This window comes from Macrosteles quadrilineatus, unplaced genomic scaffold (assembly GCF_028750875.1).
Source record: "Macrosteles quadrilineatus isolate MER2022 unplaced genomic scaffold, UCM_ALF_1.0 Scaffold_2__2_contigs__length_208266976, whole genome shotgun sequence".
NCBI lineage: Eukaryota > Metazoa > Arthropoda > Insecta > Hemiptera > Cicadellidae > Macrosteles > Macrosteles quadrilineatus.
In genome coordinates this window covers 183,973,270-184,000,100 of record NW_026542595.1, presented here as the reverse complement: position 1 = coordinate 184,000,100, position 26,831 = coordinate 183,973,270, and the positions used below count along the sequence as shown (strand labels likewise).

Genomic DNA, 26,831 nt, shown 5'->3' with positions numbered 1-26,831 from the left:
GTACCTAATCAGTGTTGATGCTATAACTGTTCTGCAGTAGCTCCAAAGAACTACCCTATTCTATTTTGTGGCATCTTATTCCATTCGAAGAAAGGGCAAAGCTACCGGGAATAAAACTCAATAAAAAACTTACGTAATGCAATTCAAATGAACCACCAAAACTTTAATCGCCCAAATTATTTCCCATGATATAATGCAATAACGCTGTGAGGACAGGAGTCTGGGACTCTGGGAGTCTTATTAATTGACCATTTAATTTATTAACTGCCTAATGAGTAAATTGGTTCCCACGTTTATTTGTTATATCCAATCCCAAATTGATTGTTAAGTTAGTTATATTTGTGGAGGTAATGTTTTCGGATACTGTACTGTAAAATCCCTTTCTCATTAGAACATATTGTGCCAAATCATTTTAATCTTGTATATAGGATTATTATATTGCTATTTTCCTTTTTTCGTGCTTACGTTGTATTTATATTGTGATAAGTGAACATAGCTGTCTATGGAGTCACTTTCATTATATTACATATTGTTTTTATATTTTCAATCTGCATATTCGTACGCAATAGAGAACGGGTTAATGTTTATAAACATAAAACAAATGTACGTAGAATGGGAAAATGTAGTGAGATTTGGTACAACCTAATAAAGAAATATAGTTTGTATCATTCCGAAATACTTAGGTATCGTAATCATGAACTAAAAACTATACTTTTATCTACAAGTTATAAATTAATTATGAATTTATGGAATTAAAATCCAAACTGTTCGTCATATTGACGACTCGTGGTTTACTTGTGCAGACAGGGGTGACTTAAAACCTTTAGACATTCCATCCCCATGTTAAACTTGTTGCCAGATTTTTTATCAAAATCGTCATAGTTGATATGAGCCACCTACAGATTGAGCTGATCTAAATCTGTCAAATACACAAGTCAAATTTAGGGTATGAATTATGATGAGTTATAGTAACTGTGACCCATCAACCTGGTCACCAACAAAAAATAAGGTATAAAATAGAGTTTTAGTCACTAGCACATTCTATGACTGGCTCACACAGCTACGTTCTTTTTAAATAAAAATGGCTGCAGCTGGTCCATATAGATGGGAAGTCTACTTCAATATCCAATAGTCACTGCTAAAACTTAACCTCTTGTAGATAATTTGTGAGAAGTAATCCGGTTAATCTTCAGTTAGTGAACAAAGTACAAACTATGTACAAATTCATTTTTGGATCGTTTTGGTAATTTAAATTGGCCCCTGGGCCCTCTCTATCGACAACCCGTGGACCAATTGCATATTTTCCCGGTTGGCCCGGAAGGTGACCCGCATGACTTGGACGATTACAAGATGATATCGCATATATTCGTGTTACCGCGATCGCGTAATATCGCGGGAACTGAGGTCTGTATCGGTGAATACATTTATCTACGGTGAAAGTACAGAATAGTTGCAACCTGCATGCCGCCCAATGCCGCCTCATGTGAAAGGCAATACACCTCTCGATATGGAGGTACTGCTTTTGCCTATTCCGCCAATGACCCTTGACTTTCAACTCGTCTCTTCTTACTCTCGTCCGCTTGTAATAGTGAAATCATATTGTAACATTTGGAAGTGAATGTAAACAGGATATTCTGCTCATTGAATATTTTTAAAGATATCTAAAGATAAAGTTGAGACATTTTGTTGGAGAAATATGAGCTTTTGCAATCAATAATGACGGGATAGGTGACTGAAAGAGACGCACTGTTAACTTTGGCCACTATAACTAGTCATTGAATACGCACTGGACAAAGTGCTTTGAAAGCCTAATTTAGCAGTTTAGGCTAAAATTTAAGGACATAACCCAACTTGCTTGGCCGTCTGAGTTTGTAATCCCTACATAAGGAGCTATGTCCCATTTGGAACATTAAAAAAAAGATAATTCCTTTTCTCGTGGTTGATCTTCCCCCTGGTTGGTGCCCCTGTCGTTTTGTGGTGGGATATTAACTTGATGGACTTCGGACTTAGCCTACCAGCCATTTTCCTTATGGAACCTTTTCGGACGACACTCTTTCTATATATATGAACTTTTGTCCAATAGACCAAGGTGCGTGTATTAGCGCAACTATTTAATCTGGCCTTCCTAGAAATCAGAAACGTTGGTCCTGTCGCAGGCATACCCGGGCCTACCTCTACCCATCCCTGACAAGGAGAAGGAACTAGTATGTCGTATATTATATTTTCTCGACTAATTTGTCTTACATAACCCCTTCAGTAGAATATGGTAGGTTACCGCGTGATGTATTCTGTGTCTAGTTTAGAAACTCATTGATCTCAAAGTCAAATCAACCTCGATTCCTCGGCACGCCTGGAACGCAACTTCAATTAACCTTGTTTTAGCACTTGACGAAGAAAGCCGTAATGAGCTGTTGAAGTAGATAGGAGTCGCGGATATCCCGCGATAGTTCCCGCCAATGTCACCGGAGCCGCCATTATCGCATTTCTCCCGACCTTGCCGCCACTTTCCCTAACCTAACCTCTCCACCGCGTCACGTTTGTTGATTCGGCGGTGTTGTTTACCTCCAAATTGAACACGCTCCGCACCGCCGCGCCGGATCGGATATGGTGATAGTTTTAATTGATTGTAGTGAAATTACGCGTGGAAATTTGATGCGCTAACGTTCTTGTTCAGATGAAACAACAGATTTAGTTGTGGCTTAAACAACATGATTACTATACGTAAAGCTGTGCTCTTACAATCCATAGATTATTCAGCGTCGCTGGTCGATGCTCACTGCCATGTTTCGTCTTCGTTGCGAAGTGTCGTCCTCAGCGATCGTGCTGAACCTGAGGAATGCTGATTGGTGAATATCTGACGAGGTTGTTGCCAATGTGGATGCCAAAAACCCACGCATGAAGATTAGGCCTACGCCTACGCGATACAAATTTAATTTCAATAGTGGCTGTTAAACGTGATGACAAATTGTGAATGGCCCTTATACCTTATATGCCATAGCAAGAAACAATTATGTATTGCACTCATCACTCATGCTTGCGTCTCAATTAAAGGTGGTGGTTAATGCAACAGCTATCAAATCTAGGTGGGTTTCCTAAATCAATTGATGCCGAGTTACCTCTTTACTTGATTCTGACTACCAATACTAAACAACTACACAAACGACATAAACAAACAAGGATCGTACACGGCGAAATCTAAATGCGTAGCTAAAATTACAATAATTATTTGTTATCACTCATTTTGTTTGGATGACTCAACCTTATTTGAACGATGGGATGTGTTTATGACAAGAGTTCATTAGGCTACTTTCTCGTATGACTTGTGGCGTAGTATGAGTATACAACTAGTAACATTCAGTAGGAGCTCTTTGGAAACGGTATACTCCTGGCCTGTTACATAGTACACAAGTATGTCGACTGTTCCACGGAACAGCTAGCAAGCAGATACCGTAGGCCTATCGCCGTGTCTATCCTGATTTGTTGATGGATGAGCCATGTTATCTATGACATCTGTGAGATGAGCGACAATTATCATGCAATCTGGAGGGAAAGCTGTCAAGTCAGCGTCTGCAGTAGAAAGCTCATCGCCGCTCTATAGGTCAGCGGATTACTCTTCTTCAGCTAATCGCCGGAAAACACCCAGCCGGGGATCCGCCCCACTCCATCCTGGGTGTTTGGCAAAAAGTTGATTGTTGACTCTAGAAAGAGGTGAAGAGGTGTTGTACTGTTCATGTAATGGGTTAAGGTGAAACCATAGGTAGCTGAGTGGTTTTAGTGCTCGCCTGGCAATCAGAAGGTTGCTGGTCCGATCCTGAGTAAAATAAAAATATTTTTAATGAATGGTTCGAAACTGGGCCAGCTTGATCGTTGAAATTTCCTGGCATACGTAACCAGCTAATCTTAGTCAGTAATAACCAGAGTAATAACGCTGATGTTACATATACCAACAAGATATCAACATTCATCGTAAACTCATCTTCGCCAAAACACGTACCCTGATGTGTCGGGGTTGTACAAATCTAATCTAATCTAAAACCTCTCTGTTTTAAACGCCCGGTGTTAAATCCCTTAAAACACCAAAGTCTTTGGCTATGTGATGATACCGTAGTCAGGTGGTTTATCGTAACTTATCTGGAAAACAAAAAAGAGCAAGGCTTTCAGAACAGGAGTACCTTGCCTGTATTGGAATCTAGGAATACTCTTTCCCTCAAAGGCATTCGTCAATTTCTCCCATGAAATTCAGCACCAACCTTTGGATTGAAACAATAAAATTATCATTGGTGTCAATTGTTTTTATGCCAAATACAAGATTTTGGTTTAGGGGTTTACAGGAACGTAGACAAGGGGGTGACCTCAGTTTCTCTTGAAATCCTAAAATCGTCTACCACTTTAGCTAAATACATTGTAAAGTCATTATTTCAATGTATAGATGGTAACTCAATTACTTGTGACCGGGCCCACGATCCTCGCCCGAAAATATTTACAGTAATAACTATTCATTGTCGAGTCTTTACCATCCAAAGTCCGAAGACATAACCCGCAATAGGTACTCTCTACAGGGTATAACTGTAGAATATTAAAATTATAGCCGTTGAAAATTACGATTAAGTTAAAATCTACCTTTGCACATGTCGGTTCCATTCAACGACCGGGATGCAGATACGAACAGAGGGCCATACATCTCGCTTGTCTAGCAGTTTGGAAACAGCAGTAGAAGTGACACGGGTCGGTAGTTGCCGGTGTCAGCTGTGATGCAACTTAATTAATTGCCTTCTCCTCGGGTACTGGGAGGAAAGCGATATTATCTTGGTTTACCGCTGTATTAACAGGTCTTATCGTAGGGTCGTTATTCTATTAGCGGGTTCACGGTTTGTAGCCTCGCAAACGACGCTTATTGGGTGATTTAAGAGTTGGGTAAAGGAAGGGTTTTGGGGTGCTGCGTGGTAATTATGAGGTTAGAGTCAGAAAGCGGTATCGTTTTAGAAATTATGGAACTTCTGGTAATTTAATTGAACACCTGTCTTGGAACATTCGTTGAACAGCAGGACTGGAACTTAAGACTGTGTTATTTCATTGGTAGAATCAAAACAGTAGGTGGCAGTCAGCTCTAGGAGTTTGCTTTTTTATCCGTTGTTTATCGACTAAAGTAAGTACAAAAGCTGGAAAATCAAGTGAAGAAAGGTTCCGGATCAATAATTATTTATTTCACCCCCTTAAATATGTCCCATCTTTATTGAACAACTTTAGACAACAATTTTGCGACATATTCTGTCTTGTACACGAGTCAATAGAAAATTATTTTTACGTTACATGTTCATATCTTGTACTTCAACCACTTCTTAAACAAACGATTGCTTCCCTTCTAGAATAACTTTAAAAAGTAGCATTAAGTAACCGAATACAAGTGAACGTCAATCAGTATAGACCAAATTACCTGGTCAAAATCTGCTTCAAATTTTTCAATAGTATGGGAAGTTAATAGTAGTTATTAAGTGAATCTATTTGTGCTTCATCGACGTAAATCATGGTCGTCGTCGTCGATGTTGTCGGTTCTCTCGCCATTGTTTACTATTACGTTGAAAACCAAAACCACTTTGGTGTCAAAGCAAACTCTTCCATAGGATTGCAATCACAACAATTCTTTCTTTAAATTGCGTTTGTTTACAAAATACTGAGGAAACTGCTAAGTGTGGAAACGCATAACCGCGACATTTCAAATCTTCTGATCGTAACTGAATTCTTTTGATAAAACCTACAATTCGACAGTTACGATATTTTATGTTATAGTCCAGGAGCTGAGGGGGGTTGAGCATGCATGAAAGTAGTACGCAATGTTATTGCTGATTATTGTAATATGGACTGTGGTGATCAAAATTACGTATGTCGCCTATTTCAAAAGTGGTCGATAAGGTGGGGGGGAGGGGGCAAACATGGCGGTTTGCGCTATGCGTTAAAACGCTGATAGTTCGAAAACGGTAAAAGATAGAACATTGGTTAAAACGTCGTTGTAATCCTAAAAATATGGACAACAATAATGGTCATTGGGTCCGAGGTCGTATCTCTATAAATAAACAAGTTATTGTATAAAATATGTAAAAATGGACTTTTCGTGTAGATTTTTTACCGAAAGTAGAATTAATTTGTGAGTGTCGCAAAGAAGTAATATCAAATATCTTTGCTGATAGTTGTAATATGGACTGTGGTGATACAAAATACGCATGTCGCCTACTTTTCAGGCGGTCGAGAACTTGGGGGGAGGGGGGCAAAGATGGCGGAACGCGCTATACATCGAAATGACTGTAGCTCGAGAACGGTACGAGATAGGACATCGGTTAAAACGTAGTTTTAATCCAAAAAATATTACCAATAGAAAAGGTCATTGGGTAAAAAGTCGTATCTTAACTAATAAAAAAGTTATAACAATAATAAGTTTAACAAAATCTACATCGTACAGCTATTTTTTTCGAAAATCGTATGGATTGTTGATAAATAATAGTGTAATTACTTAATTACTCGGCTAAATATTAACTAGATGCATTTTCTTATAAGAAAAAAATATATTATTACGAATACATATGGTTTAAAATGTAAAACACGGCCTCCAAACGCCTTGGGGTTCGTCCGTTAGGTTGCGTTATAATTGCTGCTGTTTTTAAAATAATGATTGCTTGTATTTTGTATTTCATTATACACTGAGTATATAAATGAAATAATGATAAATAAATAATCAAACAAATAAGATAATAATTAAATATGAAATATAATATATAGTAGTTTAATTCCATTGTAAATATAAACACCATAAACTTTAATTTCTTGACCGCTCTCATGCATTAATTATATATAGATGTATATACATTTGTATCAAAGAAAATATTTACAATTTTTTATTTGTATTACAGGTGCTAAGAGAAATTAAAAAGGTACCTATTTAAATTCAACAAATAATATGAACAACCAGTGTAATTGTTATGGATAGAATGAAGAGATTTGCCGTATTTTTTATTATAAGGTATTTACTTTTGTAGTTAAGGTTTTTATTTCATATAACTGTATTAAATAAGAATCTGTTACATAATCATATTGTAATAACCTACAACATTATAATAATTAAAATTAGATTTGTAGTGGTAGTCTGTATTATGCATTTGATTGCGGCGAAACCCCAAGTATTATATGTAGTTTGGAGGCCGTGTTTTACATTTTGAACCAAATGTATTCGTAATAATATATTTTTTTCTTATAAGAAAATGCATCTAGTTAATATTTAGCCGAGTAATTAAGTAATTACACTATTATTTATCAACAATCCATACGATTTTCGAAAAAAAATAGCTGTACGATGTAGATTTTGTTAAACTTATTATTGTTATAACTTTTTTATTAGTTAAGATACGACTTTTTACCCAATGACCTTTTCTATTGGTAATACTTTTTGGATTAAAACTACGTTTTAACCGATGTCCTATCTCGTACCGTTCTCGAGCTACAGTCATTTCGATGTATAGCGCGTTCCGCCTTCTTTGCCCCCCTCCCCCCAAGTTCTCGACCGCCTGAAAAGTAGGCGACATGCGTATTTTGTATCACCACAGTCCATATTACAACTATCAGCAAAGATATTTGATATTACTTCTTTGCGACACTCACAAATTAATTCTACTTTCGGTAAAAAATCTACACGAAAAGTCCATTTTTACATATTTTATACAATAACTTGTTTATTTATAGAGATACGACCTCGGACCCAATGACCATTATTGTTGTCCATATTTTTAGGATTACAACGACGTTTTAACCGATGTTCTATCTTTTATCGTTTTCGAACTATCAGCGTTTTAACGCATAGCGCAAACCGCCATGTTTGCCCCCTCCCCCCCACCTTATCGACCACTTTTGAAATAGGCGACATACATAATTTTGATCACCACAGTCCATATTACAATAATCAGCAATAACATTGCGTACTACTTTCATGCATGCTCAACCCCCCTCAGCTCCTGGACTATTATGGTATGACGTGGTGCAATATTATGAACTTTGATGCACGGCCAAAATATACAATTTTATTGGATTTACAATTTCTCGTAATTTCTCTAGTAAACAATGATTGATAAAAAGTTTCGCCACAGGGGAGGTTTCAGCAAGCAAACCCGTGATGGATTGGACGATTTTGATCGCAAACAGTAACTTCCGTAGTTGGTGAAGCTTATTGTTTGAACGATGACAATGTTGTAAATCTCAGTCTCTCTTGAAACATCCATATCTCACGTCAACATCGCTATCGCTTGTTTCACAGAGCGGCACGGTTCATCTGGAGTCAAATATTTGACTGTCAGTGGTTTCAGTCACGGTTTCCGGCTGTGGTTTACGTAATTCTGTTTCGGTCACTTTCTTTTGCGTTTGCATGTTTGTCTTAATTGAATTGAGCTTCACTTTCCGCTCACTTGCACTCTTCCACTTTTAGCGAATTTCCCTATAGGGAAGTAGCTATTACCGTAGGTGGCACGGTAAGACCTAGACCCGGGACCGATTTACTTTTTCATTTCGATGTCCCCAGAGGCCAAAAACACCATTCGTTCAAATTTTTTTATATATATATATATATATATACATATATATATATATATATATATAGACTTATATATATATATACGTCCGTGAACGCGATAACTTGAGTAATTTTTGTCCGATTTTGATGAAATTTGGTTTAAAGGTGTAAAGCAGGATAAACTTGAATGAGTTCGCGAACCAGCACGATCGGACCATGGGAACGGGGCTTTACGGGGGGTTTTATGGGGTAAAAATTGGTTTTTCTCACTTTTGACCCTCAAAACACAAAATTTCCCGATTTCTCTTTAGACCTTTTTAAAGAGCTTAAAAAAACAAATAATTTAGTATATAAAAGTATTTTTGTTCGATTATTAGTAACGGAGAAAATTTAAAAAGTTTTAAATTTTTAAATTTACATGTTATTCTTATGGAGAATATTGTCAAATGTTGTAGTTTGCTTGTTTATGGATATATTTTGATCAAACTTGGCAAATTTATTTATTTTGTACTAAGCTATCAATATTTTACTCAAAAACACACTTTATTAGTTTCCTTGTAGCAGCAAACCTAGGTACTCGTTAAACCTAATGTTATTAAAATATATTTAACTGAAAATCAATTCAGACAAATGGAAATTCGCTTAGTCGGCAGGTTTGCTGCGGCGGGGGTATTTTGTCATTTGTGGTAGGTAGTAATAGTGAAACATTCAGTGTGAAATCGAGATCATAGGTTAAGTTTAGAGGTCTGAGTTAAACATTGGTGAAACTGTATAATATGTACATTTTAACGACTGAAGGATGTTGAAAATATTACGCACGATATAATTTATGGTAGAATAGAGTTATTTTTACGGATAGTTTATCTAGCCTAGTAGTGTTGGTTGGTTGGTTCGTTACTTCTATTGCGGTTTCACGCTTGGTCAATGCTCCGAAAGTGGCCTCATAGTTTTTTATTGGATTATTATTCAATGTGTTAAACTTCAATGTTAATGGTTTTGTAGGTATTGCAATTGACATCCTCTTTCTTTAAAACGCGTCTTAAATGCTTAACTTGGGGGATATATATGCAAGATGTAACTAACAAATTTGCATTGTCTGTGAGATTCACACAAATAAATACGTGTACACGCATGAATTGATTCCTTACGATTTTGATTTCAGTTTATATACTGAGAAAATTAGCTTTTGTTGGTTCAAAACTGTACCCAGCTGGATAAATGACCGCAGTTAGAGAAATCTCTGATCTTAACAGTTGGCAATACACTCCTTCCTACCCTCGCCATCCATCCTATTCAGTAAACTCACAAAAAAGTACGTCAGTCGAGCAATGAGTGAAGAAATGCCATTGACATGTGTTGAATTCATAAAAGTAAATTTGTTTCCATACTTTTGCGAAGTATGTCATGCCATAGGCCTATACGTGTTTCCGGTGTTTCCAACTATAAAAAATATCTAAATAATAGACTAAATAGGTAGCTACATCTCGACATTTTAGATTTTAGGTATTCTTTAGCAATTTTCTCGCCGATAGAGGCTGGCGCGGACGGTGCCCTGTTTATCAATGTAAATGTGCCGACAGTTGTCATGGAGGATGCTCCGCGTCCCTGGCCACTCCCCCTCCCCCTTTCCACTACTGACCAGGAACTACGCATGCGCTGTGCGACCTTGTCACTCCACGTGGGGAAGACGGGAGTGTGTCAAATATTAGGGAGAAAACAGCTTTTGGAAATGAACAAATGGATTTTTGAGTTTAAGAAGAAAATGTATACATACAGTACAGGGTTTAAATTTAAACAGCTGTTATTTTTAACCCGATCGAGCATTTGAGGTCCGGTTTGCGGCTGTGTTGTGCGGATGGACATTGGACAACAGTTGAGAAAATTTAACATTGAAAAGACACAACAGTTTCATATACTTTATTTTCCTGTAAGTAAAATATTGTACCTTTTACTGAAAATGAATGTGGATTTTTCAGCGATGCCTAGAATGTTTCCTGAACGAAGTATTTTTGTACTTGGTCTATTACGTTTTCTGATGTCCTAAAGTTTATTCATCTTTCTTAACTAGTAAGTAAGTAAGTACACAACTTAACGAAACTTGGGAGTTATACTTTGGTAGGAACGCTACCAAATATTACAGCGATAACACTTAACGGTTCTTTAATTGATAATAATAAACCTTGCATACATTTTAAAATATCACGTAGAAGTGCACAGCAAAAAGTATTAGAAACTTGTATTTACTACAGCATATTTATTTGCACCTCATTATGTATTTGTTGTGTGTAAACAAAACCCCAAAAATATTTATTACATGGGTATATGATGTAAACGATCTCACATATTATCCAAATACTGTATTGAGAAACTAGGCGGTATAGGCCTACTTAACATTTAGAGTAAGATAAACAAAAATTAAAGTAATTCTTGATATACCTAATTTTTACAAAATATTTTTTATCACACGAAGAGTGAGTTTTTAATAAAGTTTTTTAATAAAAGTATATGAATTTAGCATTATTGATATTTTTATTTCAACGTGAGTAAGTGATTCCCAGAATCATCTTATCCCTAAACAGTAACAAAAAATATGTTAAATGCCGAAGGATAGTCTATGACGTGTAACGTCATAGGTAGCCAATGCAATTAAAATATAAGGTTTGCTAAAGTTTTAATGTAATTATTTCACAAATATTTTTAAGAGTGTAAACCCATTTACTGTAGTATTATTAATCACTATGAACCTGAGCTAACATTTCGTTACATAATACAATATTATTTTAAACACAGACAATTAAACAAAATCAAACTGCCATTTTCTTAAATTAAAATATTTACCGTTCAATATAGTACTAAAATTTAAGTAAAGCTCAAATAAAATGTCTGTTTTAACATGTTATTGTCTACTTAAATTATTATTCGGCTTTTGTTATTGGTCCTATGATTATCTTAGTATAAAGTGTACAGCTTTGTCGGAGGTGCACAGTACAGTAGTAAAATGCACACTGTGATAATTAAAGTAAACATTAAAACATATAGGCTAGGTATTACCCCAAAAATGTATTGATCTAATACCTGTCACATTTGAAACCTAAATAATATAATATGTTAACGAGGAAGGTTTATCTTTTTAAATTTGGTGTTGGATATGACTTTGACTTCTGTGAAGGAAATGCCTTTTTCCTATCCATACATAATATTAAAAATTATTAGCTATCACAAATGTTATAGGCTATGACAATTCAAATTACTCAAATCCTACTAAATAACTTATTCAACTAAACGACAGTAACAATTCTTACCTCGACTCCTAGGCTGCAGTCTTCCAGGAGACTTGTTCACACTCGCACTTCTTGACGTCCCGACACTGACTGACGATGGTACGTCCACTCTCTCCCGTACTCCCCCCAGCTGCAGAGAAACCGATACCCATGGACCATCGGAGGTGCCTTGCGCAATTATAATTGGACGTTTTACTTTCGTTTCGACTGTCTCTCTCTTATTCAGAATAGTAGGAAATGATAAGCGGGCGTTTGGTCAGTGGGAAGTAGTGGAATAGTTAGAGAGGGTCACGGAGTTGTAAAGTGTTTAAATTTGAAGTTGGAGGTTAAAGTGATTGAATTGGGGCCGTGAGTGGTTTTGTTTATTGTTATTGTTGTATTTTGGTATTGTTATTTGCTGATGTGGTAAACTTGAACTGCAGTCCCAGTCCCTTGTAATAAAATTTGCCATTGTCTTTAGAATCTTATGCCTCATTTAGTTTATTGTACACGTAATTATAATGCATTATTTTTAAAGTTGAATAAACGTTGTCTTTCGTTTATATTCGTGGTCCATAATATCCACTGGCTTATTGACTTGAATTTAGCTTTTTTAAGCACATTTTCATCTATGAAATTTTTTCTTCGCATTACACTACTATTAGGATTAAGTTAATTTTTTTCAGTGGCTTGCATTTTTAAGCAATCAAATCAGCAATGTTAACGTCAAAAAATATAAATAAACATAAGTATATGTAGGAAAAGAAATTTGTAAGAGAAATATTATGGTTGATAGAATAATAATTATCGAGTGGCCATCATTGACTGCGGCGATTCATAGCAATGTAAATTGTAAACGTAAAGTGGGATTCACATTAGACTACTGCTAAAATAATCCATTAAGCCACTAAGATGGTGGTGATTATGCTCGCGATTATTGTTTAAAATGTATGTACGAGATGAGATTATATAAACGTGTCACCAGGTTTTATTTAAGTTTGTTACAGCCCATTCATTTTCCGCGATTTTTCATTATAAGTAACATTTCCCATAATAAAGATGTAGGCCTGTGTCAGATTGCTGATACCGTTTAGTTTTACATACCTTATAAATTTATTCATCCGAAAAAAAGTTTCTGCATATCTATGATTTCGGTTTTGTTTTATTGTAAACTGATTTTGTTAAAATATTTATATAATATTAAAGTACAGGTTAAGTGTAAGAAAGGGCCATGCGGCCCTAACTTTGCCTGTGTAAATAAACAATTTTAATTCCATTTCAGAAATGATAGGCCTCTCGGACGAGTAGGACTGTCGTCTCCCTGTTAGAAAACTTCCACCGAATGCCATAGAGTAATAGAGCCTCGATAACAAGTCACTATTGGTAACAAGTTTTATTTTCAAATCCCATAGATGTTATTTTACCGTTATTCACATGTTATTGCAAACCTCGATCTTTTTATCGAGGTTCTATATATTTGTGTAGGGGACCTGTTATAAACTAGAGGCGGAATACCATTACTCCAGTCTTGACCATTGGCCACTGGCGCTTTCCATGTTTCCGGACAATGAGCGACGAGCGATGAGCGTTGAACGTTGAACGATGAGCGATGCAGCGAAAGTGATGTCCATCTACCTCGCCTCGCTAACCATCGCCGCATACCTCCTGGTTACGGCTAATAAGAGGGAAACAGGTGATTTGTCTGTGGAATTGCTGAGGAGTTGTGACTGCGAGAGAATTAATTACCGTAGCAATTTCAAATAAGTAAAATGTTTTTGTTGATTTTCGATCCACCTTGTGATCTTACTGAACAATGCTAGTGATTATCACTTTAGATATTATAAACCAGCTTCTCATTATATTCCCTTTCTCATTTGAGGTCATTTATTGCAAATTGGGTAGCGATTGTTATTCTAGCTTTTTTTGTAAAGTGTGTTAGTTTTGGTTTGTTGATGTTCAACTAAACCTTTTCCACCATTTTAGGGTAAATGTTTACAGCTTGCGATTTACTCTTGGTTAATAGTTTACAAATAGATTGTTATTTAGTTAAATGGTTGGTTTAAATCAATTACATTGTCAATTGTACTATAAAACATGTGATAACATTGTACAATTTTAATTACAGGCCGTTGTGCATGTATGATGTTGCTTATAGTGATTAGACATGCGAGTTGAAGTGTTAATGATACCAATTAGGTACCAGATTTACCTCTCCCATATGTGAGAAATTCACTGATATAAGAAAAATCACTTGAATTGCATTTCCTCAAAATCTGAAACATTCATTCTTGGAGTTTATTTGATGACACCTTTGATAATAAATTAACAAAAAATGACAACTTCTGAAATTACGTTTACGAGATATCGTCCAAACTCGCAAAATGTACATCTAGAGGATAAGAGCTTTAAGTTGATACCCAATATGATTATGAAAATAAATATTTAGTGGCCGATTTGCTGCGCACAAAAATCCAAAACATTCTTTTAATAATATAGATGCTAAAATTGTTAACACTGGTGTTTTCCTTGAAGAGAAAATGCATGAGAGGAAGTATGCTAGTTTTTTTTTCATATGACGTACATAACATGCCATTCAATGATCGTTGTCCTAATACTTCTCCATAACTGGAGTCTGCTAAACACGTGAGGGTCCAATAGTTTACCGCATTATGTTAAGTATGGAAAGGAAGATAGTTTCTTTCATATCCAATAACCTATTTATGCCCGACATCTGACTTGACTTATTTCCGTGAGTTCCTAGGTGGAACATAGGGCCTCGACGAAATCTCCCGACATCTAATCCTCGCCAAATACTAGGAAGGATCGTCAAACGGGTGCCAAATATGGATTACTTTTTGCCATATTTTCCCCTGTTACGCATATTCCGAGCGAGATTGGAATGCTTGCTCAGCGCCGAGAATCTATTACTAGAGGAAAGGGAAAACATGACCAGATGTGTGTCACTTTCTGCTCTCGGAGACCCAGATGAGGATGTGTTTGTGTGTGTGTGCGCGCGTGCGTGAGATTGGATTAAAGAAGCTCAGAAGTAACGCGGAAGACCTTTACGTACAACAGACAAGTTACGCACCGCGTTCATAGTGAAGTTCAATGGATTCAGTGGATTCTTTGTGGTTTTAAAGATCTCTTGACCATTTTCTATCCGAATCACAAGTAAAGCTCTATACCAAACGTACTTTTTAGTTTCAAGCTTGATTTCCATGAGTTATCTTCAAATCGGCTGCTATGGGATTACATTTCTTGAAAGTTATGATCGCCAAAGACAATCGTCTGACACGCTGTAGCATCGTGGTCAATGCTGTTTGTTCGCCCAAAATCTTGGTCGAAACAAACCTCATTGCATAGTAATAGATTGAAAGCTTTGGTCAAGACAAGTGTGTGTAACTTATACACACAAAGATACCATTAATCCATAATTGAACAACTTTATAGATGATCTCCTGTTCACCGTAATCGATATCATTAAGGGTGCGGCCACAAGGGCGTTTTTTTTTCACGCACAAACGCAGTGTGAAAACACGCGAAAATTACAGTAGCATTGAAACAAAGAGGCGCTCGCTACTGCGGGAAAACACATCATGTATGGCATTCGCCATGCGTGTTTTCACGCTGCGTTTGTGCGTGAAAAACGCCCGTGTGGTTGCAGCCTAATACAAACAAATAATCACACCTAATTTTTAAGGTAATGAACTGAAAGAATAGCATACAAATAACATTATGTATATGGAAAGTTCCCTTTAGAAAGGAATTACAACCTTAAAGGGCGATTTATGAAATAATGGATAGTTTTGCGCAAGGTTTCTTGTTATGACCAACTTTTTAAGTATGTGGTTTATGGGGGCGTGACTAGTAGATTTCTCAAAATTTTCATGGGTACTTTGGGCTTTATATATTAATAGGCAATCATGTTTCTTTAAAATCTTTTTTCAGGCTATTAGACAAGAAGGTAGCCTGTGTGCACTAAGTACGAAATATACTACTGTGTTAATTGCGTCTTGAAAAAACGCCTTTGCAATTTTTGTTACTTTCTCGGAAGGTTTGGTTGTAAATCCTTGACTGACAATGACAAGCTGTTCAAACGCCAATGTTGGAGGTAGAACGCTAGTGTCAGTATCCGTAACATTGTTATCAGTTGTAGGCTGTGGCGGTGACATTGGCCTTGGCAGATCTCTGGGCCACTTTCCCTCTCGAGGCTGCCAAGTCCAAGTTCAAGGTGACCCTCGCCTCGCGGCTGAACACTCTCTCCGTTGGAACTGTGAATTAACTTGTCACTCTCTGCTTTCTTCTGCATTTCAATTTTCAACTCGCATTTCTCAGTGTTGTGGTTGCCGTCTTAAAATTGTCTACGGCAAGTTGTTAAAATTGTTCCTCTCCAATATTGGTGATTTTGATATAGTATTGTATGTTTAGCTATGTTGCTGTATTCCTGTATCTCTTCATCTTCCTTCCGAACCGCTCATGATGGTGAAATTAAATTGCAACCTATGTTGTTAAAGTACAAAGGAACCAGTGGCGATCCCAGGGAGGGGGATGGGAGGGATATATCCCCTCCCCGAAATATTTTATATTTTATTAGCTAACATAAATAATACTTGCATACTTTTTACTAGCACTTACTTTTATTAGGTAGAGCATATTGTAGAGCTCAAATACGTATAAAAATATGTTTTTAGGCTTTAAATTCCAAATTTTTTATAGGATATACCATACCCCCAGACCCTCGGTGGTCACCCCCCCCCCCCTAAATGAAATCCTGGAACCGCCACTGAAAGGAACGATCTAGATGTGATCTACAAACCTGGCTAACTTTTGTATATTGCAAATACCTCATCAAGGGCATCCTTACCTTTTCAAGCTAAAGAGGAATACAAACATTCTTGGTTGTAATGTCTGTGGTTTGACGACAAAACATTTCTATTTATGAAATGTTCTTATGATACATTAATATCTCAAGATGTTGGCAGCGATGGAATGTCAATTGACTTGAAACAATTAGTGATTCTCTTTACTATTGGAACAATAATGTGTCTTGCAAAGGAAACATTCCTATTTGAAAAAATAGTGGAAGAAAAGTGTTGTCATACCAAAATTGCTACATAAATTAAACTTACTGTTAGAAGATTTTTGGCCAGTGCATGTCTTCCATCATCAATACCAAACATTTTAGAAGTCATTCACCAGATACCTCCGTTTATGGATAGTGATAAGTTGCTGCATGACCTTCAGTCAGGCTTTAGGAGTAATCAGGACACTTGGTACTATTTCAACAAATCTTGAAATCTATTTGGTGAAATGATCAAAGCTAAGAAGAGCCAAATAGTGCACAATTATTATGGTTCTAAAGCTTTGACTCAATGGTTACAAAAATGGATTAATATGGTTTTAGAAAAAAATTAATCACATGGATGGGATTTTAGCCTATCAACCAACTCCAAGTTAGACTGGATGTGAGATAACTGAACCTCCTAAATCTCAAGGGATTCCCCAGGGCAGTTGCTTGGGGCAAGTTTTTTACACACTTTTCGCTGCTTATTTTCCCAGCTGTTGTTGAAAATTCTACAGCACACAGGTCTGCAGATGATTCTTAGCTGCACTCTCATTTGAGCCTGACCTACTTACAAAAGCCTTTGAAAAAAGCTTTGAAAAAGCTCAATGCAGACCTGGAGGAAATCTATAAATGGTCATTGATCTATGGGCACAAACTGAACTAAGATAAGTGCCCTATATTGCACATTGCACATTTGAACCTGGTGCATTCCCTGGGAGATAATGAACTGTATGTCAATCCCTTGTGCGACTTACGTAAGACACTTGATGTTCTTAAAGATAGATGTTTGAATGTTTAAAATCATGTCACACATGTCCCTGAACTCAATAATAGGTCTGCAGAAGTTTAGAGGTATGCCTACCGAGGCTTCACAACTTAAACTGATGAAGTCATTGATAATTTTGGCATTTTATTACCGCTCCCTTGCATATGGTACCTAACAGTATAAAGGAAGACGACACGGGTGGATCCAAATCTCAGCAATGAGCTTTCTTTTTTGTCTAAAACAATTTTAAAAAGGTTTAGAATACCTGTTGCGTCAATTGATCCTGTTGTGTCCAGCTATTTCGTGCTGCTAAGAGCACATCTTCAGGTTAATCGTTACACACTATTTCTCATTGATGTATGAAGTCGTCAGCATTAATATAAACTCTTCTAGGACACGAAAACACAAACAACTTGGCCAAGTAGTCCGAATATGAGGTGCATTACCGGTTGATGATTAGTCTGTAATGCAAGAAGAGTTCCAAGTCTGTAGTGTCCAAGAAGAGTTTATGTTAATGCTGATGACCTCATACATAAATGAGAAATATTGTTTAACGTTTAACCTGAAGATGTGCTCTTAAAATCACAAAACAGCTGCCGTTATTTATAACACAACAGGATCAATCGATGCAACAGGTATTCTAAACCATTTTAATATTGCTATAGCTTGATCCAGAGGCTAACCCATCATAAATCAATTTGATCGTGTATCCCCCCGCAATGAAGCAGCTGTATGCTTCCTATGGAAGCCATCTGCATAAAGAGTACTTGTCTGTTCTCTATTTTGACCATTTTTGTTTACAGATGGGCTGTATCTACTGTCATGACCAGACAGAACTTCATCCCTTCAGCTGATGGTTCATCCATGGTCAACGCTCTCATCCCTCTATGGGACATGGCCAACCACTCCAATGGAAAGGTATGAGTCAAATCCACCAGTTCTTCAATATTACGTTATTTATTAAATTGGGTAAATGTTTTTTAGATATGTTTTTCATATCATTAGGCCTATCTGGTAAAATATAGTCACACAGTCTCTGAGGTCACAACTTACTCTCCTAAATGTACAAGAGATATAGAAAATCCAAAATTACTTGGAATGATTTTACACATGGGCTTACAAGTAAATATTGATTAGTCTTGGCAACAACAAAATTTTTATTGTAATTTTTACATTTGCTCCGTTACATTTGAATACCATAGAACCTCGATAACTAGACTCTAATAGGGATTTTAAATATGACTAGTTATCAAGGTTCTTATCGAGGTTTGCAGTAACACGTGATTAGGGGTAAAATAAATTCAAGGGGATTTAAAAATTACCCCCCCCTCTTCTGTTATCCTGGGTGACTTGTTGCCCAACAAGTCCCAACAAGGTTGTTGTTGTCCTGGGTGTTGTTAGGTCTTGTTATTGATGTTCCACTGTTGTTATTAAGTTTACCTAACGATCGTGTTTTAAACTAGCTTCTTCAGTTCAGTTCTTAGAACTGAAAAGATTCACTTAACACTTTAACAGCATTGTTTACATACTTAACAGCATTATTGTTTCACTTTACAAACTAGTAACAGACCAATGAGGTTCAAGGATTGAGAGAAAAGAAGTAATATGAATATTGTAATGCTTCGAACGTCAACTAATCAGCTGTTAAGACCAATTTAATTGATTAAACAATGAATGAGTGGTAGGGACAATAAGTCAAAAAACATAATAAAAACATAATCTCTCTTACAAGTCATTAATAGTGATTTTTAATAATTAATTTTTGTTTAAACTGTTGTAGGTAAAGTAGTGTACGCAACTCCCGTAAAAATGTTCTACTCTTGTCTTAAAGACTATCTATACGCAATCGTTACGTAAACTACTATTACCCTACCAGACAGCTGATTGAATCAAACAAAGAAGAAATTGTGAAGTAGTTTAACAGTTTTAATTAGATTTACCACCTCGTTCTTTCCTTTAGCGTTCTCACTCTCATGAGAAGCAGAGGTAAAGCTACTCACCCTTTTGTAAAGTCTGAGTCTAATCTGTTGATGCATTCTCTTTTCCTATATCAGATCTCCACAGACTACAGCTTAGGATCTGATCGCAGTGAGTGTCTGGCCTGGAGAGATTTCAATGCAGGAGAGCAGGTAAATTAACTGTTCACCTCTCTACTGTTATTGCGGAAACAATAATTTTTGTTTCTAATTAATATTTTTCATGATGAAATACACTCTAGATGAAAACTAAAGGTTCATTTTATCCGTGCTTTAGGCAAACTATTCAGTAATACTGAGTAGTATCACTACAAAAAATTATGGTATTCTTATATACATCGTCAGCAGTGGCGAATGCAGCTATAGAAAGAGGGAGGGCGAGATTAGAGGTAAAGCCCCCCCCTTCACATCGTCATTGTCTCCCACACGTTCGCGGAAACGTCATCATCGTCTTCCATGATCGTGGCACAGTTCTGATCATTTCCAGCGGCCGTTTAGACATTGTCATTGTCTGATGCGGTCACAGCAAAACCCGGAATAATCCCCCCGGTAACGGAACATCACCATCGTCTTTGCCAATTAAGGCAAAATGTTGACATAACAAGCAGTAAAAAAATTTATATAAGACGGAGGGGAAGGGGGGTCGCCCAGCTCGCCCCCTCTTGGATCCGCCACTGATAGTCAGGTCAAAAAAGTGATATTGTAACTTAAAGATAAGATATTGTCTTCATAAGGTTTTAGATATGATATATAAATAAATAGAAGGAACCAACATGAAAAATAGCGTAAGATGTTTTTGTGTAGTCTCCATGTGTGTATATTTATTTCTCGTATCCAAACCCTTCCGAGTACTTTGACTAACCATAACGCTTCTTACGACTTTGATTTAGAGGGACACGGAACTTGACTTTTTGGATCTAATGTTGTACTTGTAGTCAATAATTAAAACAAACAGCTGAAGTAACTTCAACCTTGACGTCTCGTTGGGCTGAAATGGTAAAATAAACCTTCAATTCAATTATTTGTTTACCTCAATTCAAAACTATTATATTCATGGTTTTGATTGCAATGTTTTTCAGTTCTGTTACTTCTATGGTCAGTTGTGTATTTATTTTACCAAGACTTTAATCTACATCTAATGTAATATTAACTAACCTTTTAAAAGATTAATACAACCATTCACAATTAGACTAATAAAATATAACTGATTGACTGTATAATTTCATTATGCTTTGGTGTGTCAAAAAATGTTTTATGTAGTGGTTGGAATGAAATAGTTCTGCTCTAGAAGTCTGGTTTCAAATCCTGTCAAATGACAATAGCTCTTAGCTTTGTGATAATTAGTGGAGTGACTTGGAGCCCACTTTAAACCGTAGGTAACCTATCAAGTAAGGGCAAACTTTAATTGTCTCTAAGGCAAAGAATACTGTTTATTTGTCCCTTGGAGATTCCAGTTCATTAAATGCTTTACAAAAATGTTTAAATATTTAGTATCTTTTTAATAAAAGCCATCAAGACTTGTACAAAAATACACTTTTAATATCCCTATGAGCCATTATTTTTTATTGTTCAGGTGTTTATCTTCTACGGAGCTCGTAGCAATGCAGACCTTCTCGTCCACAACGGCTTTGTGTATCCAGACAACATCCACGACAGTTTCCGTATCAGACTGGGTGTTGCTAAGTAAATAATTTAAAATAATAAACTTGTGTTCATTATCTATTTGCTATCTCGTACAAGATTTCTAGCAGCTAAAGAAAAATAACTTAAACCTTTTAGCTGAATTGAATTTGTCACACATAATTGTTGAAATAACATGTAAATAGCCTCTTAAGAGGGTGTTTTTGATTCAGAGCAACTGGTTGATTCAAAAATGATTCCAATGTTGACACTGATATTTAGAGTTTTCTGGTGAATCCAAGCCATCATTTAAAGTTATGGGATCATAACCTTGATTTATATTTGCCAGTTTGATCCTGATAAAGTGGGTTTTTTTTTTTTTTTTTTTTTTTTTTTTTTTTGATTGAAACTAAACCCATCTGGCCTTTATCATTGGGCATTAAGGGTCCTGACAAAAGACTTAGGTGATCTCAGTATATTATAAAGCCATATAAGTATTTCAATCAAAACTTGCCCAGCATCAATATTTATCATTTTTAGCCTCTTGTATACTAATAAATTTGCCTTTTGTAATGGCAATGATGCTATTTTTCGGCTAAACATTCACAGTTTCGAGCCTAACAGTTTATTTTTTTGTCTTAAAAATGTACTGTTAGGTTCACAACTGTTGTTACTTATTTGCTTCTCCCCTGCAGGTCTGACCCCTTGTCAGCCCAGAGAGCCAAGGTGCTAGGTAGGCTAGGACTGCCCACAGCTGCTGACTTTGTACTACTCCGGGGAGCTCAGCCGGTGGAAGGTCAACTGCTGGCTTTCCTCAGAGTCTTCAGCATGAACCAGGGTCAGTAAACAAAGCTAGGAGTTGTACTTTGAGCTTTAGAGAATGCTTATGGAAGGTTTACTCATACAAATGTAAACTTTACTCACAAAAACAAAATTAGGACCGTCTGTATTTCTGCTGGACTACAACTAAACAATCCCATTTGTTTTGGATTGTAGATTATATAAGGTTTCTAATTTTTAACGCAAGACCAGTGCCGGATTTATCACCAGGCGATGACCGAAGGCCGCATTAAAAGGGGGTTGCAGGATTTGGTACAGCAAAATTTATTTTTTGACATTGTTATTTAAAAAATTTTAATTTGCCATGCCTATGGTATGCTATAATATGGTGCTGATAATGTACCTTTGATTGCGGTAATGTTCACCATTTCAATGTGATTGCAGGAAAGTTCCACCTAAGGGACGGGGCCGCTCAGGCTTAATTCGGCCTAGTGCCCATGTGCGCTAAATCTAGCACTGCTTAGGACATTGTATATTGGCAGAAACAAGGCCATAAATTTGTTGTCATCAACTTGTTCCTTTAGAATAAAAAAGGTTTTAAATGCAACAGAGTTAGGAGTGAGGTTAGTACATAAAGTATGAAGGAGTGTGTTAATTTAAATTAAAGTCATGTAGTATTTTTGTGATAGCCCCAGAGTTTAATTTTCATGTTAAACTATACACAGTCATCCCACCACCTCTGATCACTAGCCGCATCTGGTAGAGGTTATCTATATGTACTAAAGTGTTAATTTGTCATTTTTGTGATCCCCAGAACACTTGGACCAGTGGGTGGACAGTGAGAGAGTGTTGGATCTGACCTACCCGGACTGTGCATTGGATACCCAGGTAGAAGCTAAGGCTTGGAACTTCCTATTGGCTAGGATCAAACTGCTGCAGAGTCTCTACCCAACTACTCTTGAGGTAAGATCAATAGACTCAAAATTTAAATAGACTAGCAGCAAAACCCGGCTTTGCCCAGGTAAAAATACAATGTACAATAGTGGTTATAGAAATAGTTTGCTCTGTTTTATTGGTATGCTACAAATATGTAAAATATTCATTCTCTATGTTAAAACATTATAGAGCAAGTAAGGCCTATACTATAACTCATTTTCATATTTTATTTTGAAAGTAAAAAACACCGTAGAATATTGTGGATCGCCCTGGAAAACTATGAAATAGTGTTTTAAAAAATTGAATATTTTCACGCACACTCGTATTTTCACACCATATTCAGCACGATCTCAGACATTCACTAACTTTCGTCGATGATGGTGAATGAAGACTCAACATAGTGTACAATTTTTGTCAAGAGCTGCAGACAAAAACATAACTTGCTTAAAACCAATGTGAAAAATGCATTTAAAATCCAATGATTTTATAGTAAAACAGCAACTTTGTCGATGTGAAATCCTTGAAGTGAAACTGGGGGCTAATTCCCACAGTAGTACATGGTACCACATACCACTTTCAATTGAATACCCTACCATCACTAACCTTATCTCACCTCCGTAGCCATCAAAATCTTAAGAGGTTTATAGCTTTGCCAATTAACATACCTCAATTGTTTGATAAATATTGGTTTAAATACCTTATACTGCTAAAGTTATCCTTTGTAGTCTATATAGGCTACTGCAGTTTCTTCCCGATGGGAACTTTTATCAGGCTGTAAGGACATCAAATTTTGTTCCAGAGGAAGTCGTATCTTCTCTCCACCACGCATAGCCTGCACACCCGAGCCTTTTACTTTTGGGAAGTACCCATATGTCTGGGTGTTTATATATTTCTCTTAGATTTATATTCTTTTGTATTTCAACCTCTGTTACCTTGAACTGGTCAAAATATTTTTCTCTGTATTCTACTATCAAACGATTTTTCTGATTCCTTGCTCAGTGTCCAAAGTTCTGAATATTACGTTGCTACTGGGATAGTTATGAATGTACAAATTTACATTGGTACGGGGTACGAATCTTCTCTATTTCTAGAATCCTAGAAAATTTTATTTTCCTAGAAACCATTTTAACCACCTTCTTTCTACACTCTGCTTGATAAACCTTAGAGAAACTTCTTCCAAATCGTGCTGTCACAATTATATTTTCTCTTATACTTCAAGTATAAATTATAGTATTTAAACCATAATGATATTAAAGTGAGTTTTTGTTGCAGGATGATTTGAAGATACTGGAAGAGAAAATGACAGAATGTCGAAAGCTCTCAATTCAACTACGAATCGCTGAAAAGAAAATTTTACAATCCGCAATGGAGTATATACAACAAAGAGACAAGCCTTAAGTCATTGCTCAGAATTTAGACATCTTTGAATGCATTTTTAAGCTTTGGAAATTTTTTTTATTTTACAATCTGTTATCGTGTAAAGTTTTCTTACCTGGATGAAAACCACGAACACTAGCTTTATCTACTTCAACTAGTTAAATATTTCCCTTTGTTGAATTTTGATCAGTTTGATGATGGTTCTATATACTGTAGCTAACTTAGACAAGGAAATCGATAATTATTTCAACTGAAATTTTTTTAATTACATAGGCTTACTTATTTTGTGATTTTATTCATCAATAAAAGGCTGATCATAAGTATCAACTGAATAACAAGATTCTTTAGAACTAATTTGTAGCCCTATATCAACTGATTTATAAAATTACATTTTGTAAATTCAATTTTTTGTATTTATCAACTTAAAAGATATTTTTGTTAGTCTTTTAAAACTTACAGATCAAACTGAATTCTAGTCTATTCTGTACCACCTATTTATATAGCTCATTTTATACAAACAATATTCTGTTCTTTTAATTTTGAAAAAAAAAATTGATTACTTTCAGGCAACATTTTTAAATTCTACGTTTAAAGTCAAGAAAAATTATTTCTTTACCATTAAGATTACTATATACATTTTTTCTTTTGCACTACTTAAGTTTAAGGTTTAAAATTTATTTTAGCTTTAATTATCATTACTATGTTGGTGTTGTTTTAATTTAATTTATTCTTATTTTGTTTGCTTTGTTATTTTTATTGTTGTAATATTTGGTACCATACCCTTTGTTATCATGACATTAGGACAATAAATTGTTTTTTTATAAGTCAATCTGCAGTTAAGAATATATTTGTGCACAATTTCGTAACAATTCTTTATCAATACTGTAAAACTATTATTTTTCCGTTTTAAAGAAACAAAGTTATTTTATGCTTTTGCAATATTTTCTCTCTGACTTTACAAGTTTGTTTTTAAATTAATTATCTTTACCTATTCTGTAAATAAATATTTTATTGCAAAGTGTCTTCAGTAATTGCCTAACCCTAATAAAGTGTAAGGCCGCATTAAAGAAACACTTGTCTTACTTGTGAATAATTATACCTTTGGACTTATTTGTGTACAACTGACTGACTCTCAAAAAACAACTATAGTTGTGGACAGGAAACACTGGGGTAAAGGGTTGGGCCTGTACTAAGTCAAGTATGCTATATATCACATTGTTTTAAGTGTATTTGTATTGTTAAGAAAATCATTTGTTGCTATTGAATTTCCTACTCCCATTTAGTGTGAACTCAGTCAAGTGGCAGTAATATCAATTATCAATTATTTAAGATGGGGACGCCACTATGTGCGTATTTTAACCCAAGGATGAGAGTAGGAATAAAGGACTGGTGAACAATGCAGGGACACAACCCTTTGGTCAAAAGGTTGTTTGTCCACGCCTGTAGTTACCGATTGGCGATTCATGTTAAAAAGCTTCTGTTTGTGAACATAATGTAAATGTAGTGATATATGATTCTACTCAAACTTAATTATTGAAGCTGAATGGAATACTCTTATATGTGGATTTTAAAAGACATACTCATAAAACACAATATTTACAGTATACAGTTCTTAACAAACTAGCTAATTTTTTTTTACCACATAACACAAATTGATAATTTTAAAAATTCAAATTTTAACTACGCCTATCATATCTTACATCGATGTGATACTTATAATAACCGACTACTGTGATAGCTTAGCTATTGACACCGATTTACATGTGCTCGTCACTGCATTCCTCCGCGAAATAGATGTATTGCTAACCCACTGGCTCTCAAGTAGTACAGTACTTGGAATCCAACCTACGAGTGTTAGTGTCATGGAAGATGGTGACGTTTCTTTTTTCCGCGGGAGATATAAACTTCATCATCGTCCATAGAATTTGACTGCATTTGGGGAAAAAGGTAATGTTTCCGTGTTTGCGGGCAGATATTAGGGATTGGGCTGCGAACGCAGGAGACGATGATGTTGTTATCTGATAATGCCCTAGCTTTTGTTTCCATGACTGCGGGAAGTGACGTGATATAACCAGTAAGTAACTGGTTAAAACGTCAATATATATTTAAAATAACATCTGCTGAGATACCGATTTTAATTGATTTCAATAAGACTGATTTTGATTTATAAGTTATTTTAATTTATTAGTCATGTGTTTTAATTGTTTCAATAATGTAAACAAGTTTAGTTTGTTGTTTGGATTTGTAAAGAACACAAGCTTATTTTGGTGTTAAATTAAATCCTGTATTTTGTCATTCCTGAATTTTATTTTGTCCGTGATATCACAATTAAGTGAATTGTGTACAAAGACGACAACAGAAGTACGGTATTCATGATTTTGCCGGAATAATGGAAAACGATGATGACACCTCGGTGCCATGGGAGATGCTGTTGCCAAGCAAAGATGCAAGTTAAGGTGGAAATACCTGTGATAATGTTTTTAAAGATTATTGGGAGAGGGGG

General features: G+C 35.9%; 1 protein-coding gene across 1 annotated transcript in view; it reads left to right on the top strand.

Annotated features, from left to right (window-relative positions):
• LOC128987489 (actin-histidine N-methyltransferase-like) overlaps positions 1 to 24,774 on the top strand; it is a 61,503-nt gene extending 36,729 nt beyond the window's left edge. Inside the window, exons 7-12 of the mRNA XM_054408357.1 lie at positions 18,443 to 18,557; positions 19,694 to 19,768; positions 21,189 to 21,298; positions 21,931 to 22,073; positions 22,830 to 22,978; positions 24,224 to 24,774. Of these exons, the coding sequence (XP_054264332.1) occupies positions 18,443 to 18,557; positions 19,694 to 19,768; positions 21,189 to 21,298; positions 21,931 to 22,073; positions 22,830 to 22,978; positions 24,224 to 24,349 (718 nt within the window). The 3' untranslated portion in view covers positions 24,350 to 24,774. The remainder of the gene's footprint in view (positions 1 to 18,442; positions 18,558 to 19,693; positions 19,769 to 21,188; positions 21,299 to 21,930; positions 22,074 to 22,829; positions 22,979 to 24,223) is intronic.
• Positions 24,775 to 26,831: the final 2,057 nt, after the last annotated feature.